This window comes from Neopelma chrysocephalum, unplaced genomic scaffold, assembly GCF_003984885.1.
Source record: "Neopelma chrysocephalum unplaced genomic scaffold, ASM398488v2 Primary Assembly neopelma1_97, whole genome shotgun sequence".
Taxonomy (NCBI): Eukaryota; Metazoa; Chordata; class Aves; order Passeriformes; family Pipridae; genus Neopelma; species Neopelma chrysocephalum.
The window spans coordinates 5,735,640-5,752,992 of NW_020897760.1; the positions used below are offsets into that span (position 1 = coordinate 5,735,640).

At 39.2% G+C, this 17,353-nt stretch overlaps 1 protein-coding gene and 1 long non-coding RNA gene across 2 annotated transcripts in view; one reads left to right on the forward strand and one right to left on the reverse strand.

Annotated features, from left to right (window-relative positions):
- The window catches only part of LOC113972932, a 44,722-nt gene that overhangs the window by 26,714 nt on the left and 655 nt on the right, over positions 1 to 17,353 (reverse strand). Inside the window, exon 2 of the long non-coding RNA XR_003536075.1 lies at positions 9,967 to 10,040. This is a non-coding gene — a long non-coding RNA (uncharacterized LOC113972932). The remainder of the gene's footprint in view (positions 1 to 9,966; positions 10,041 to 17,353) is intronic.
- On the forward strand, positions 42 to 17,226 carry EPHX4 (epoxide hydrolase 4). Its single transcript, XM_027694469.1, has 7 exons — positions 42 to 296; positions 3,253 to 3,338; positions 6,767 to 6,924; positions 8,916 to 9,044; positions 11,129 to 11,232; positions 12,257 to 12,405; positions 16,289 to 17,226. Exons 1-7 carry the CDS (start codon positions 54 to 56, stop codon positions 16,521 to 16,523), a joined length of 1,104 nt encoding a protein of 367 aa, XP_027550270.1. The 5' UTR covers positions 42 to 53; the 3' UTR covers positions 16,524 to 17,226.

Here is a 17,353-nt window from a genome sequence, read left to right on the forward strand (position 1 = left end):
GCGGCGGCGCTCGAGCCCCTCCCGGCCGGCGGGTTCGGCGGCGGCGGGGCCCGATGGCGAGACCCGGCGCTGCGTGCCCGCCGCCCGCCCGCCGGGTGATGGTGGCCGCCCGGGCGCTGCTCTTCTGGGCGCTGGTGTACAGCTACTGCGGGGTGTGCGCCTGTATCGCCGGGCTGCGGCTGCTCTGGAGCATCGGCCGGCGGCCGGGTGAGACCTTCCGCTGGGTGGTGCGGGAGAACCCCCCCGCCTGCCTCAACGACCCCTCCCTGGGCACCCACTGCTACGTCCGCATCAAGGTGAGGGCGCGGGCGGGGGGCGCGGGACGGGGGCCCCGCTGTGCGCGCTGCACCCCCGCGTTGTGCATGGCACCCCCTGTGCATGGCACCCCTGCCCGCCCTGCTGTGCGTGGGGTGTGCTGTGCATGACACCCCCGCCCTCCCTGCTGTGCGTAGGGTGCGCTGTGCATGGTACCCCTTGTGCATGACACCCCTTGTGCATGGCACCCCTGCCTGCCCTGCTGTGCGTGGGGTGCTCTGTACATGGCACCCCCTGTGCATGGCACCCCTGCCTGCCCTGCTGTGCGTGGGGTGCTCTGTACATGGCAGCCCCTGTGCATGGCACCCCTGCCTGCCCTGCTGTTCGCGGGGTGCTCTGTGCATGGCAGCCCCTGTGCGTGGCACCCCTGCCCGCCCTGCCGTGCCTGCTCGCCCACCTGCGCTCACACCGCGCCTTCCCGCGCTGCCCCCGGAGCGGTGCCGTGCCCGCCGCGCTCGCGGAGGGGCTTTAGGCCGGGCCCGGCCCGTCCGCCCCGGGGAAAGCGGTGCCCGTCCGGGGTGCGGAGCCCCCTGGGTGGGCGGGTGAGGGGCTCGCCCGCCCTGAGTCTCCCGCACCCCGCCGCTCCCCGCGCCGCCTCTGCGCTCGCTGGGATTTACTGTTTGGCCAGCCGCGCATCAGAGTCTCAGGGAAAAACAGAGTAAGAAACTAAGCGCTGTCCCTCAGGTTGTACAGTTAAAGCCACCACAGTCAATTTGGGTACTTGTCTCAGGTCTCTACCTGTGATTTGCTCCTTTACGAAATGCTCTAAATGAAGTTGTCTTATCTAGATTTCTTTTGCAGTTATAGGTGAGCAAAGAATGCACAGCAAATTTTGTCAAGTGCTATTTTTAATACCCTGTTCTCAGGGTTCTGTGCAGATGGTTTCATACCAGGCAGTACTAATATAAATTATTGAGCCTCATTTTCTTATGATTTGCTTGTCTTCTTTTGCTAGCGGTGTGGACTTTTTTACTTGTATGACGTTCTTTTTTTCTTGTAGCACAAAGCAGTAAATTAATGGGCTGCTGGGGAAGTGAGAGGGGTGTGACAGTAGTAGAAGAGCATTTGGGGGCGAATCAAATTGCTGTCAATACGACAGTCGATCACTCATTTCAGGAAATAAACTCTTGCTCTTGGATAACAGCAGGCTAATGTGTTTTTTTTTCCAAACGCACATATCCTACAGATCTGTTCAGATTTCAACAAAACAAAGAAAACAGTTTCAGAAAAGATGGCAACATCCTATGTCTGTTTTGGGGGTGGAAAAAAGGGGATGGAAAGCAGCAACTGAAAAGGTAGAGGATGATTAGAGTTCAGGGTATGTAACATTTAAACTGCTGCTGTACAAGTGGTGATTGAATTTGTATGAGTAAAGGGGATGTCCTTAAAAGCAACAAATAGACTAAAATAACAGCATTGAGGGTAAATCCCTAGAGGACACTGAAAGAAGCAGCATGGAGGAGCAATTGCCCACTAGTCATTAAACTGAGAAGAGAAACTGTGGAAGGAAATTGAGAAACTTCTACTTTTTTAAATATAAAAGGATCAAAGGCAGAGTGATCTGGAGAACTGTACAGATGATGTAAGGGTCCTAAAATTTACTAGGGGTTTATTTTACCTCTAAGGACTTCAAGTTCATTGGCATCCCAGAGGTGAAATATCAGTGTCATTTGGGGCAAAACTGAGCAAAAATCCCTGTTATATCCATAGCAAGTATAAAAAATCCAAATAGTTCTCTCTTTGGAGCCCTTTTGAGAACCAGGATGTAAGTTAATTGTTTTGTAGCTGGTTAGTAACTTATCAGTGCTAAGATATCTCAGAACATTTGAAGCATCTTTGGCAATAAAACCTTTTTGTATGCCTTTGTGATCCTTGCCCTGATATTAGCTCTTGATGTGCAGCAAAAGGCATGGGACTTTTCTTTCCTTTTTGAAATAGCAGAAACTGTGCAGGCTCTGACATTCGTTCAGGAGCTGTACAACCTTTTTTCCTGCCGTTTCCTTCATATGACTTCTAAACAGTGTTTTGTAAGCTAACTCCCAATTTCTGTATCTACTTCTATGTCAGAATTCAGTAAAAACCTCTGGGTCATAATCTCAGTTTGTTTAAATTCTACTGGATTTGACCTTGAGTCAGTGTAAGCTTGTGTACATCCATTCACTTCAATAGCATTCCAGTGTTCAGCCTCTGCAATAAGTAACTTGTCTGCTTGTCATTCTCATAAGACTCATTTTCTTAAAAGGTGCATCAAAAACAGTGACTATAGACAGGGCAGAAAGAACATTATTACATTAAGGCTTAATTTTCTGGAGTGAGTCTGAAACCTTGAATAGTAAAAAACTAGCAAAAACTACTTGCTTTCTAGTTACTTAATTTTGATTGCTTTTTGTTCTGAAGAATCCATGCAGTCCTTTATTGTGCCAGAATGCAATGTGATGGTTTTAAATAGTTGCATAACCTTACAAGCTAACTGAAAGATTGAAAGTGCATTTAAAGTATACCATGTCTCAAAGTCTTTCTGTAAAGCACATGACTGGCATCCACGTGAAAGCAAGGAGTTTGCTTCGACAGTAACCTGCATTTCCCAGTCACGGAGCCAGGGCTGTGTCAGGAGCATTGTTGTGCTCATTGCTGGACCAACACACACTCACACAGCCTGGCAGATACTAGTGATAGTCCTCCCTGGGGAAAGCTGTGGTGGGGAGGGTGTGGGATACTCAGCATTGCCTGGGTGTGGGATACTCAGCATTGCCAGCGTGTAGCACATACTGGCTCGCAGAAGCACAGAAGGCTTCAGCTTCAAAACTAATAATTTGATTTTGTTCAGCTGCAATATATTGTTTCTTAGAATATGGCTTGAAACCATCATCATTCTCAAATCCCAGAATAGCAGTTTTATGCAGCAATAAAAGCACACTTCTTTTTCTCTCATTTTAGGATTCAGGGTTACGATTCCACTATGTGGCTGCTGGAGAAAGGGGTAAACCACTGATGCTGCTACTTCATGGCTTTCCAGAATTCTGGTAAAACTCCCTACATGCTTTTCTTATATAAAAGAGACTGCATAACATACCCAAGAGTGAACATCTCAACCTAAATATCCCCAGTGTGATCCATTATATATGTTTATGAGTACTAACTAATGGCATGAAGTTTTAGTAGGCAACAAACCACGGAAACATTTTTTTAACTACAGCATCCACAAAAAATTCCTGCAGACTAACACAAGCCAACCATCTTTTTTGCATTTTCAATTCACTTTTCCCCAGGTATGTACCCTTTTCTTCAGACTTTGGGGAGGAACTGCTCATTTTTAACAAATTTCCTCTTTGGATAGCACTTGTACTATATGGATAAACTTATGAATTATTGCAGAGGGTATTAAAATAAGGATAAGCAATATGGATTGCTCTGTTTATTAAAAATACTATACTTTAATTTTTAACTGAGGAAGGTGAAGAAGAACTATGAGTTCTATAGGCTATTGTGCAGCCTAATTTCAGAATGCTACTCAGGGAAAAAGATTCTATTATTAGTTCATCACAAGATGAATGATGAATCAAACACAATCCTAAATGTTTGTTTATAACAGTGAAAAGCAGTCATGTGTCTAATGATTTAACCAAAGGCTGTCATTGTCAGGTTTAACTAGTGAAGCATGGCTTACAGAACTTGCAACCAAAAAGACCAATAAGGGAATGAAGGAAGTCCTAATGCCAGTAGTTCAGCAAGTTAAATGATCCTTTTTCTTCCTAAACTCAGGTACTGAGCTAGGGTCCACTGTTGCAACTGTCATCTTTCAATTTGGACTAAGGTCATACCATGACAAACTGACCCAGGTAAAACAAAGGTCAGTTCTCTTCCCTTAGCAGCAATTTCCCATAGATACTAATGGCCTTGAGGATGATGGTAGAGAGTCGTGTTTATGTTAAGGTAAATTTTCAGAGAAGTAGATTGTTCTAATAGTAAATTGCTATCTAAAATTATGAAAACTGTAAACTTGGATTGAAAGGACAGTTAGATGGAGCAGTACATATTCTATGCAAACATTATGCGTACCTTGCATAAAGCATATTCTAACACAGGCAATGAGAGTGCAGCTGATTTCCCCTACAGGGGGAATGGTAAAATTAGCAGTTTACATACATATTCTACTGAGATCAAGTATATTACTTTTAAAAAGCAGATAGCCATTCTTACAGTTTAGAATGGTGAGTCATGCTATAAGTGATGGCTAATATATTGTATTATCTGACCATTCAAAAACGATAAATAAAAATCCTGTTATGCAGGTCACTGGGACCACCAGTAGCATAGTTCATATCACTGTTTTTAAAAAGAAGACTACATGCTAATAGTCTGTAAAACAGTCATGCTACCAATACTCAGGTTGGGTTGTTCATTCAATCAGCAAAGATTTTTTTATGCAGGAATAGTGATTGTTCGGAGAGCACAAGATAAAATAACCACAGTTTAAGAGAGATTTAAAGCAGCATCAAATTTGTACTGTTTGTCTAGGAAAATAAAAAGAATATGATCCACAGTTAGAGTTCTTAATTGTAACAAATCCTCTGCCTTCAAATGTCTCAAGGTTATAAATAGGACAAATATAACCAAACAATACTGACTTTAGTGAGTGATAGAGAATGTCTGAACATGAAAGATCACTTAAGAATATAATGCACCAGAGCCACTAAGTGCTTTAGATGCATAAGAACTTGAAAATCAATACCAATGTTGTGGAAAGACAAAAATAAAATACTTGAAATTGGGCATAATGTGTGGAGACAGCTGGGTACCTACAAGATTTGTGTGTGAGCTGCTAAATTTTGTACAACTTGCCTTTTAGAGAGAAAGGGATCAAAAAGTCTCAAAATAGTTTCTATGATTGAACCTTATGAACATAGAAGCATTCACAACATTTCCAAATTCTGTTTGCAAAGCAGTTGTCCAACAGTTACCTGTCATATGTGGTAAAAAGATTTCTTCAAATATAAAACCTACCCATTTGGTAGATCAGACATCTGGACTGATGGACTGTTGTGAAAACAGAAGATGAGGACAGCTCATAGACATCTTCTGAAAACAAAAATAGTTAATTTATTTATGGGACTGGTTCTTTCTTCTTACTGAAGTACATAGAAAAGCTGCAACAGTTACCATGGCAAATTCAGCTTCCAAGTCGTTATATAATGCCTTTAAAAAATTCATTCCTGGAGATCTCAGCTAAACCTTGTCTTTGCATTATATGGCACTGAAATGAAAATGTTTGACCGTTTTGATTATATGAATACAGATTTATGTCATTGAGTGTACCTGTAATATTACTTAATATTACTAATAGGCTGAAGGCAAAGATCAAGTAGAAGAGCCAATAATCTGATATAAAGACTATTTGGATCAAGGTAGAATTCTGTGCATCACTGCTACGACCACTGATGATCCAAATGTTATATATCCTTTATCTGAGACTGTTGAAACAAGCAGAAATAAAAGCTACCACAGCGGGATACAGCCACTATTAAATACGCTAAGAAGGATTCATGTATCTCTCTATTACAGTGCAATATAAGGCCATGTGTGTCTTGGTACTAGCTATTCTGAAATTTATTTGGTTTCAGTAACAGCTGAAGGGCAAATAGTTCTTGCAGGATGAGACCCACCATTTTCTTGTTATTTTTGCTTCATAACACACATCTAGTCACTACATACTGTTACAGAATGAGGAATAGCCCAGGCCTTTGCCCAAGCTCTTAATTTTGTATGTCTTTTGATGTGTGTAATGTTATCACTCTTTTCCATAGAAACACAAGGAATTAAATATTTTGTGTGGCACCAACACACTGAGACAGCTTGTTCTGGAACAGTTCTGGCAGTAAAGAGACACAGATGAAATATAAATCCCACAAACTTTACCAAATTCATTTGTTATTAATTGAATTTCTTTCTTCGGTTTATTTAGTGTATGAATTATCTGACATTGTTTTTCTGAATAAAGAAAAAATCAACTATGCCTTGAGGCATGTTTCCCTGCTCCATCAAAATGTGTGTGTGAGTAAGTCAGGGAGAAGAGACAGCTTTTCAGACCTTACATTTTGTTGATACTGCGGCTCCAAGGACAAAACAGAATAGTCCTCTCTGTGCTCTGGTTTATGCCTCCTTCCTTTGCTGCAAAGGGACTGTACCAGACTCCAGGAATTGTTGAAACACCCCAGCTCTGGCCATGCCCCCTTTCTGGCAGCTGCACTTCCTTACTGGCGAATTCAAGAAGGGAACAGAAAACTACTGCAGCCACAAAGGACCATCAGCATAGCACAGAAAGGAAAAGGAATCTCATTGCAAAGATAGCCATGCTAATTTACCCTCAGTTATTTGGGCGCAAAAGCATTGAGTGCATTTTGATATCATACTGCTTGACCTTATAACTCCAACTTTTTTTCCTCTTTGTTAGGTATTCTTGGCGCCATCAATTGCGGGAATTTAAAAGTGAATATCGAGTGGTGGCCCTGGATTTGAGAGGTTACGGAGAAACAGATGCTCCTTCTCACAAAGAAAGTTACAAGTTAGATTGCCTGATAGCAGACATAAAGGACATTTTGGAATCTCTAGGTGCGTTAGTAGAAGACAACCTACTTGACTCACAGATGACTTGATTTTCTAGCAAGAAAAACCCATAAAGATCTAGAACTGTTTTTTCTTAAACTGCAGTCTTTTTAATATATACACACCACAGATACATATAGGTATAAATTATAAATGAAAAAGGGCTGGTTTCTAATTATGATGTGTATGTCAGTATAAACAATAGGTAAAGATGATTTTTCCATCATGAGTTTAAAAAAAATATTTCCTATGTGCTGTGAAATCCAGCAGTACAAACCTCTGGTCTTTATCCCTAAGAAAGTCTTTGCTCCTTGCACTTAGAGGATAATGTTTTGAATTAGCACTTCCAGAACAAAGAATTTAAATCAGGTGACATTTTCTTGCTCAAACAAGACAGAATAAATATTGTGGGCTTTACAGAAATGATGAGAGTACATCTGCTGTATTAAAAAAAAACCAAAAAACTCTCCCAAAATACTACTCCTGCACAGTAGTCAGTTCTCCAGAGCTGAATCGCTCTGTCTTACACAACAGAGAGAAGAGAAGAACAGAAGGGAGAACAAGGGACATGCAAATACCCAGTGTAATGGTCTAGAGCTGAAGTGAGCCTGCAAAATTTGCCCCTCCAGTTCAGTTTGAAGTGTCGCTGTTTGGGTGATAAATTGTAACACCTGGTGAAGGGTATTTCCTACCAATAGCAACACAAGGGATTAGATTGTCATTCTCTGAGTCATTTTAATTCCCTGGATACTCCAGTGATAGTGAAACCACTTACTTAATTTCATATGAAGAAATAGTAAAGCAGTGATTCCAGTTCTGAGGTTTGAATTTAGAATTTGCTTTGCTTGTGATGTTTGAGCATTGTCAAAAGATTGGGCAGGCAGTCCCCACAGTGTTTACATTTTCCAGCCTTTGCTGGTTTCGTTAATCTCCACGGTAATGCCGTGGTTATGCTTGAGAAGTGCTCTCAGCATAATTCAATTTCATAGGGATTTAAAATTTTTTGGATAAAGTATTTCAGAGGCTTGTTATCTTTGTTCTAACCTTAAGTTAAATTCTTTTGGAGAACTTGATCATATCAAAAGTGCTCCAAAAGATTTATATTCAAGAGGGTTTATAAGGTGCTTTGACAACTCTGTCCAAATTTATCTCAGAATTCTAGAAATCTTGGCTTTTATATGTTTCATTTGCAGTGTATGTGCTCAATGTTCCAATCCTCAGTGAGGAGGGTGGTGGTATCTGACACTACAGTGTATGTTCCAGCAGTGCTTAAAGAAGGAATAGTTAGACTTTCAAAAACTCGGTGGTTATCCCGCATGACCCTTTTATTGCTGTTAAATACCATTTTTGTTGATGGAAGAATAAGTATGTGAATGTCAACAACTTTAAAAATTGCCAACAAAACAGCTTATGGAGAAAAGCTGTGGGCCTACTAAGTATATATATGGGTGTGTATATATATGCTGTGTATATGGCATTAAGTACAATGCCCACTTTTTGCATAATGGTGGTGTTGAGTGCTTAGATAACCTCCCATACTGAGAGAAATTCATGAGGATTAGTTTTGTTCAGGAGGGGCTTAGCAGATTGCTCCATTTTTTTGTCTGCAGTTTCAAACTCCAAACTCTCTAAACATGACAAATGTACATGCATTATAATGACTGCAAGTTGAACTGTCTGTCTGACCCTGCACTGGCCAAGATGTAAACAGGGTGGCAGTCTGGATACTGAGTGACTTTAGGTTGACATGGAGGTAGTACAGTTAAAGTTTAATGAAGTCCAATTAAATAATTTTAAATATTTGTACATTTTTAAAGTATACCAGTGGACTACTTTTTCTGACCGTTAGTAAGGGAAGCAGGGCAGTACTGAAGTTACATTAATAAATGTGCTGAACCACCTATTTTGTGCAATAATGAAATCATTATTGTATGTGATAATTTCTATGGATGCTAATTCCATTGAAATAAAAGCATGTATCTGTGTTTATGTGGTAGGATACAACAAGTGTGTGTTGATTGGCCATGACTGGGGAGGAATGATCGCTTGGTTAGTGGCTATTTGTTACCCTGAAATGGTGACTAAGCTCATTGTGGTTAATTTCCCTCATCCTTCTGTATTTACAGGTGAGTTTTATAGTAGTCTTTGTTAATCCAAAGTATCTGCACTTCCATTACAATTATGTTTGCTTTGAGAACCAACTACCTGCCCCGTTAGATGTTCAGTAGATAAGCTGCCAGTACTCCATGCTTCTCACAAGCTGGGCTGTATTTTATAAAGCATTAAGGTATCAAGTATCTGACTTCTGGAAATAAATTTATTGTAGGAAGTTGGGAGTGCTTGCAACAAAATTTACTGATTCTTTCAGTAAACCTTGAAGGTCCATAAACATAATTTTCATACACATGAATCTGTTTTGTTCCACTTTGGCAGGATAAAATTCCCTGAAGAGGGGTGTGTATTGTATTACACTTTGGTTAAGGCCTCACTGCATTATTAAATCTGCATAAACCAGCCTTTGTATAAATGTGACTCAAACATTAGAATTAAATCCCGATTTAGGTGACAAGCAATAATTTATGATCTGGTATAATATTCATTGGAAGATAACAGCCTTCCAGGCTACTTACTAGATGCTACTATACTAGTACTAGTACTCTTACTAGATGTACTAGTACTGAGCTGAAACAAGGACTGAGGTGCACTAGCAGAATTTGTTGTGTGATAGACTTTGTCTACTACCCAGAATTACAAAACATTTCATAGGGATTATATCAACATTCCATAATGAAAATGAAAGTAGTATCTCCCTAATTTCATTTTTTTCAATTGCTGGCCTTACCTATTTCCATTTAACAAGTCACCTCATTTCCCTAGAAATGGCTAAGAACATTCAGCGCAGCTTTTATTTTCATTTCAGTTGAATATAAATCAGACCTTACACCACTGTAGAATCAGAACCATCCACATAAGTTGTTCTCACAGTGGTTTTGGGCACCTTTCTAAGATACTAAAGAACATTTTGTCAGGTAGTAAAGCCACACTTACCCCAGGAGAGGTCTGTTCATCACATGAGGAAGTAGGAGCTTTTTGCAGTATTTTCACTGACAGCAGGAGCCAGGCTGTGGAGACAATTACATTTTATTACAGTATCTGTTTGCATATTTGTTGAAGTACAAAATCTGCTCTGTAGCTTGATAAATTCTCCCTAGATCAAATTTGTTCTACTGTGGGTTAAATGAAAATACACAGTTTATAAATAGTGGAGAAAAGTAAAGTTAGCAGTGATGGTCTAGCAAGGAAAAATATAATGGGTAATGCAATTTAAGAATGTGTAAGATGTGAACGTTTAGAAGATAGCTGACACTTCAAGTTACATTGGTTTAAAACCCATTTTTATTCATTGTCAGAATTAATATTTCAGGAATACCTCCTGTGTTGGGAATGGAGTTTTACCTTCCTGAATTTGCACCTGTAAAGGATAAGTTCTAGAATTCCTAGTACCCGCACACATTGTGTGCTTGCTTTGAGGAAGTTAGATATCTGAATGTCAGTGTTGGCTCTTGCAACTCACTGAAGACACAAATTTACAATTTTTAAAAAAGAGTTAATGCATGTCTGTATCATTTTCTTTTGTTATATATGCTCCAATGTCTTTTAAAATTACTTTTAAAAATCTTTAAAAGGTGACTCTATAAAACCTTGATTACGGTTCTTGAAATTGCCAAGTAGACAACTGTTAGAAAAAATCGGTACTTCTGTGAACAAGAGTGATGCAGTCTTTAGAATGTCAGTGGATCATCATCTACAGATTTCTGTGCATCACATCATTGATGAGAGAAATACCTAAATATTTTTATTTATGCCCTTTATTCCACATCTGTGAAAAAAATGCTTTGGACTAGCTACACACATAGATCTCTAAGTGAAAACCTATCATGCGATTAAACTCCCCAACGTCGCTGTCCTCACTTAATCTTTGGCAAACTTTTGTTTTGCTGGTTGTTTATATTAACATTTATAAAAGAACTATGTTTTAATGGCCACACCATATATTTACTCCTGAAACAATAGTCATCTTTTGTCACATAGCATGCTTTAATGTAATATTTTTAAAACATTCCTTTAAGTTTAAAAAATAGTAATATTAACAGTAATTTTGTTTGAGTCATCAGTTTTCATTTTTAATTCATGGGCATTTTTGTTTCAGAATACATTCTACGACATCCATCACAATTGATTAAATCTGGTTACTACTTCTTTTTCCAAATGCCATGGTTTCCTGAATTCATGTTTACACTAAATGATTTCAAGGTGAGCAAAATGAACGCTCTTGTTTATATATTTAACAGCGAGTAATAGAATTGCCACCTACATTGATCCCTTCTGATGTAGTTGTAATTACTGGAAAAAATATGGAGCTTTCTGATTTTTCTTCTTAAGTAGGACATAAGTACATAGAGTTACTGAGATTAACTCTTGCACTTCTGGGAGGTGTTCAGGTACATAGTTTTAACCTCCAGCACTGCAGTGCATTACTCCACCTAGAGAGTCAGCTGGTTTTACTTGTGCCCATAACACTGGGACATAGTTGGTGCCCGTGGAACTCCTGCTGACTTATCTGAAGCTCCTAAGGGCAGTGGGACATTCTCTTACCTCTTAGAGCCTGCTGCAGGGCAGGTAGCCTGGGAGTCTGGCCATCACATTCAGCCAGGTGATTAATTCTGCCCGAGGAACCAAGGCCAGCACCGTGTGTAACCTTAAAAACCAAGTGCAAGCACATAGAAAGGGACAAAGCAGCTGCAGGCATATGCCCTCCTACATGCAAACAGTTCAGTGCAGAGCTCCCAGTGCTGCATGCACACAGGGCACAGCCAGCTGGGGAGGTCATGAATCATCCTCCCTCCAGCCCTGCCACCTACTGGGGTCCATCCCCCCAAAAAAAAGTATGTGCCTGCACTTGCCTTTGCCTTTCATAGGTGGCAGGTCAGGATGCAGAGCTCAGTAACTGGGTAATATTGGCATTTGTCTGTACTTGATTATTCTGAAGTAAGTTACACTAGAAATAAGTTAACCATGTGCTTTACATATAGCTCTCTAAAAAAACATTTGAACCCTTCGTTGTATGTTCTCTCTCCCTGTCCAGTCACAGAAGGGAGTGACAGAGTGGCTTTGGTGGGTACCTGGCATCCAGCCAGGGTCAACCCACTACAACTCTGAACATAAACAGATTTATAAATATGTATAAGTAGATTTTAGAAAGATATGTCCTATTGAAGGAGAGAAATCACATTTTCTAGCTATCTTAGGTAATAGCTTTTTATTCTTCCTTTTGTAGGTTCTGAAAAGTTTATTTACCAGCCAGGCCACTGGAATTGGAAGGAAAGGCTGCAGATTAACAGCAGAAGATATCGAAGCTTATCTGTACGTCTTTTCACAACCTGGAGCACTAACAGGACCCATTAACCATTACAGGACTATTTTCAGGTCAGTATAACGTTTTCAAACAGAGAAAAATATTTCAGAGAGTCCCCTGGAGCTCAAAAATGTTACTGCGGCTCCTGCCACTTCTGTTTCTGAAGCCTACCCAGGTGCCGGGTGCAGGCAGGGTAAGGCAGGTGAGGCCTCGTGTGTTCTGTGTGGTGTCCATACAAAACAGCAAAACAACCACAGTGCAGATAAGGAAAATTTTTGTTTCAAAATCTAATAAAGCAAAGGCCCTCCCTTATACACAGCACCCATGGCAATTCCATAAATCTATCTCTAAATAACACTTACAAATTTAACATCAATTAATTGTTTGCATTACAATTCATATTAAGTAATTATAATATCAAGAGCTTACTATTAGATAATACTACTAGATAATGCGGCATCCAAGTACGTGATCCTCACTTGTAACTCTACAAAACTACGTCTGACACCCCCTTTTTACCTACCAAAAACATGGCCAGAAGGGCTTTAACTCTCTATACTCTACTTAGAGAACTAACTTGAAGGACTGTATCAAGAAGAGTGGCGTTGAACTTGTTTTTTCTTTACTGTCCAGTCTTCAGCAGTGATAAACATCCTGCATGCTTCTCTAACACAAGACCAACTTCCCAATATTCTTTAAAATGACCATTCCCTTCTTTCCCTAAACTCAGGCACTAGATGTGTGAAGTAGATTAACTTTTCATTTCCCCTGATCCAAATTTAGTACCACCTTTATTGCTTTCTATGCCATCCATGCTGTCACTGTCAGGAGAGCAATCAGCAGGGAAATACTGTGAGGAAAACAAGGATCCAAGCTCGTTGCTGTCTTGTACAGGCTAAGAGACAAAACTGGAAGGAAGAAGTGGAAAGATAACACCAAGCATGGATGACAGTGGGCAATAAATGAGATGGCCCCGCTGGAAACAGCACACTTAGTTAAAGCTACGCAGAGAGCGGTCGATGACATCAGCTGGACTGTCCAAGGGCGCTGGAGCTGTGTGGCTGCACAGCCGCTCCCGGCCCGGCAGCTGCTCTGCAGGAGCCCCGGGGAAGGGCTAATGAGGAGCTGGAGAGGCGTGAGCGCCCGGAGCCCTGCTCGTTATGTTGGGCACAGCACCTCGCATCACTGAGCATGCACATTAACCAGATGCTCCTCTGACAGCAACAGTGACGTGCCTGTGATAGCTGGATGGCTGTGGGACTCAGATGAAACAAATCTTTGATATGTTTAAACTATTTCAGGCTTTTTCAGGCTCAAAAAAAGTCTAGTATCAGTTATTAATCAGAAAGTGTCTTCAGAGCTGTTAATTCCTCTGTATGTTTTGTGTGTATGTTTGTGCAGTGTTTGCTTTATATTTCTAATGAAAGTATACCTGTAAGGAATTCAGAGAATTTTATTTTAGCTGCTGTCAGCCACGATGCAGAAGGCTTTGGACTGGAAAGAAAAGATTAGTCTTCAGCCCATTCAGTTCTTGCCACCAATTCTGATGGTCACACCTCACAGGATGTGAATTCTTAAATACTAAAACTGGATTGAAATGTTCCCTTTCTCTCATATGAGTTGTTAAGCAGCACTTGGATGCTAATGACTTGTATTCACCACAACTCCCAGTGGGCTGGTACTGGTGACCTACATGTTAAAGGTTACCAACTCATTACTATCCACTTAGAGTTTCATTCTTCAGAGCTTGATTTTTCTGGAAAGTTATTTCCAAATAGATGATTGAAATAACCTACTTCCATCCTTCACCAACACATCCTTTTATAAATAGCACAGCAGCCATTCCCTTCACTATACTTTAGATTCAAACACTTTGAGAATAAAAATCATAAAACTTTTCTGTCATGCTTGGTTAAGAGAGATCGGTACAGAGCTGGAGCTTGAATTTCTTCTGATATGCTATATTTTTAGAAAATGGCATTAGTTCTCTTATAGCAGTTAAGAAGTACTTCACTATTTGTTTACAGAAAAGCTGTATAACAATGCTGTATGAAGGTTTGAGTCTGTTTTTCAAAGACTTTAACACTTAAGGAGTGGAACTTCTTTCTAAATGTGAAATCCACGTATTAATTGTTATTAAAGGCAATTTCTAGAAATTTCAGGCATGATACAATTTCCCATATTCCAGACTGAAAAGACATACAGTGTAGCTCATAGGCAGTGAAAAATGACAGGTTGTTTATGTATACAGCATGTGTAAAAAGCCTGGTAGATTTTATCTAAGTCAGGCTACAAGTCTTGCAAGGCACAAAATAGGAAACCCTACAGTAGTAAAAACACCAACATAAATAGTGAAGAGATCCAGGATACTGGATTTTAAAGGTAAAAAGGTTAGCCTAAATGCACTGAATGAGATCATCAGATTATCAGTTTTTAAAACTGGTACTATGAATAAACTATGGTTCAGTGGCTGAGGTCAAGGTGTTTGCAAAATCAGATTTAAATTTAATGGTAAAAAAAGGCATTTTAAGAGTTTTCCTAATTCATCAATCAAAATGAAATTAAATTATCGCTGAAAGTGATCTTTTATTAACATTTTTTGACATAATGTGTAAGTAGAGAGGAAGAACGTCTTCAAAGTCTCCATTTCTTTGTCTTATTTTAAACTAATGCATGTCATCTTCTTTGTCTTTTCCTCTTTACAGAGCATAATCTCTTAACTAACTCCTAAGGTTAAAATTAGTACTTAAGTATGTCATAAAAGTTTGTTCAGAAAATACATTACTGGTTTAAAATATTCGTATTTGTGCATTTAATATAACGAAGATTTGTATCTGTTCAGATGGAGTCTGTTTTGAATTGTCACAGTCTGTTACTATATGTGACTAAAATTAAGCAATTCAATCTTAGATAAATTTTTCAGCATTTCTGGAACAGATGTGCTAGAATAAATTTGGGTGGGTTAATGGTGAAATTAATAATTGTATTTAAAAAATAATCTTTTTACTGAAAGTTTAAGTAGGTCATTGTGATAGTATCAAGTTCATTATAATTTTACTTTCTAAGGGCTTTTCTTCAAAGTGTTCTTCAAATGTCTTATAATGTATTTATCCTTAAATGCTTTCTAGTCTGACAAAACTCTGGGTTGTGATGTTGCAGTTTTAGAGAGATTATGACTTCATGAAAAGTAAACCTTTAAGAAACAGTTTTCCTTCACTGCATGTAAAAGATGTAGGTATGTAAGTCCTAGGCCTTCAAAAAATACTTTGTAAAATACTTTGTGGTGCTTTGTAAAGGGAACTCTGATGCATTTTGAATGTTGCATGAATTTCATAGAGTGAATGTAACTGAATTCAGTTCAGCATTTCAGACATCAATGTTCTATAGAACATCCTTTTCTACAAATATTTTTATTTTCAGCTGTTCTCCATGATATTTAATTTTTAATAGGTCTGAAACACTCTAGCTGTATCTTCCATAATGTCCAGCAATGGCAGCCTGCCATTTGCTGGGCAAATATTTTTCAGTAAGGTAGTTTGGCTGGTGTGCAGTAAATAATGCAGGTTCAGAAACTTGCCATTCATCAACCAAGGGAAAGCAAGTGACCTACAAAATTCTGGCTGTGTTGTTCTACATTCCCTTTTACAGAGGCCATGGGGCTCCTGAGCTGTGCTGAAGCATCTTTCATGTTCCAAAAATGAGACCTCTGTTGCAATCAACTGCTGATTAGAGACCTGTTACAGTAAAAGTACCTTCTAACAATTTCACTATCCTTAAAACAACTAAAGAATTTTAAGTCACAGTGTTTTCTTGGTATTGTAGGAGATATCTTTAAACTTAGAAAGTCTGCAATGAGATTCACTGCATTGATTTCAAAAGCTATGTTGACTAAAACATGTCATAATGATTTTTTTGTTAAAATAAGACCTAACTAGGTGTGTTTTATTTTTAAAGCTGCCTACCTCTGCAGCACCATGAAGTCATCATGCCAACCCTGCTGTTATGGGGAGAAAGAGATGCGTTTATGGAAGTTGAGATGGCAGAAATTACAAGGATTTATGTTAAAAATCATTTCAGATTAACTATTTTGTCTGAAGCCAGTCATTGGCTCCAGCAGGATCAACCTGACATAGTGAACAAGTTGATATGGACCTTTCTTAAGGAAGAGACAAAAAGAAAAAGAGAATGACTGTACATGTTTTAAGAGGTCTACATAAAAGCTCTTCAGATTTAAAACCTAATTGTTATCAGGGCCATATTTCCAGCCTGCCTTCTATTTTGAGCTCTGTTAGAGAAAAGTGTTTTCATTGTACTGTATATTTGGACACTAATGTTACAGCTAAAAGAAGTGAATTTGAGAATATATGATACCAACATTGGTTTTACCTGTATACTTGTATTTTGCACATAAAAACACCTGCCTTAAGATACATATGTATTTGTACAGAAAGAAAATCATGGAAAGTTGCTTGGTTTTGTTTTCTCTCTTGCTTTACGGTTTTAATGTGTGGTGCCTTTTACAAATTTATAATGAAACAATAGAGTGGTGCCATACTGAAGAAAGTCACGAGTTTTCATTCTAGATTTGCCTGAATTTTTTTAATGTATTTTACCATTAAACAGTAACTAACTCTTTTTATCTATATTTTAGCATACTGAACGATTGAAAATTTTCTGGGGTACGTTTCTAGTCTTTAAGTGAATAATGATACGTATCTTGTTGTATTGTTGAATGCAGCTGCTTTGTGCAATGTGTTTTTCTTTCTTGACTAAAAAATGGGAAATCTGTACACTCAACATGTCTGAACAAGAAAATGGAAAATTAAGATATAACATGTATCAAATCCACCTCTGTCTAATAAAATGCAACTTACACAACTCTCTTCATCTGACTTCCTGTGGAGAGATTTCTTCCTGAAGCTTAGAACTGGGTTTGAATAGCTGAAGTGTCTGTCCAGTGTGCAGCCTGGACACCCATGCTATGATTGTTGTAGTTTCTTGAAAATAATGCCTCATTGT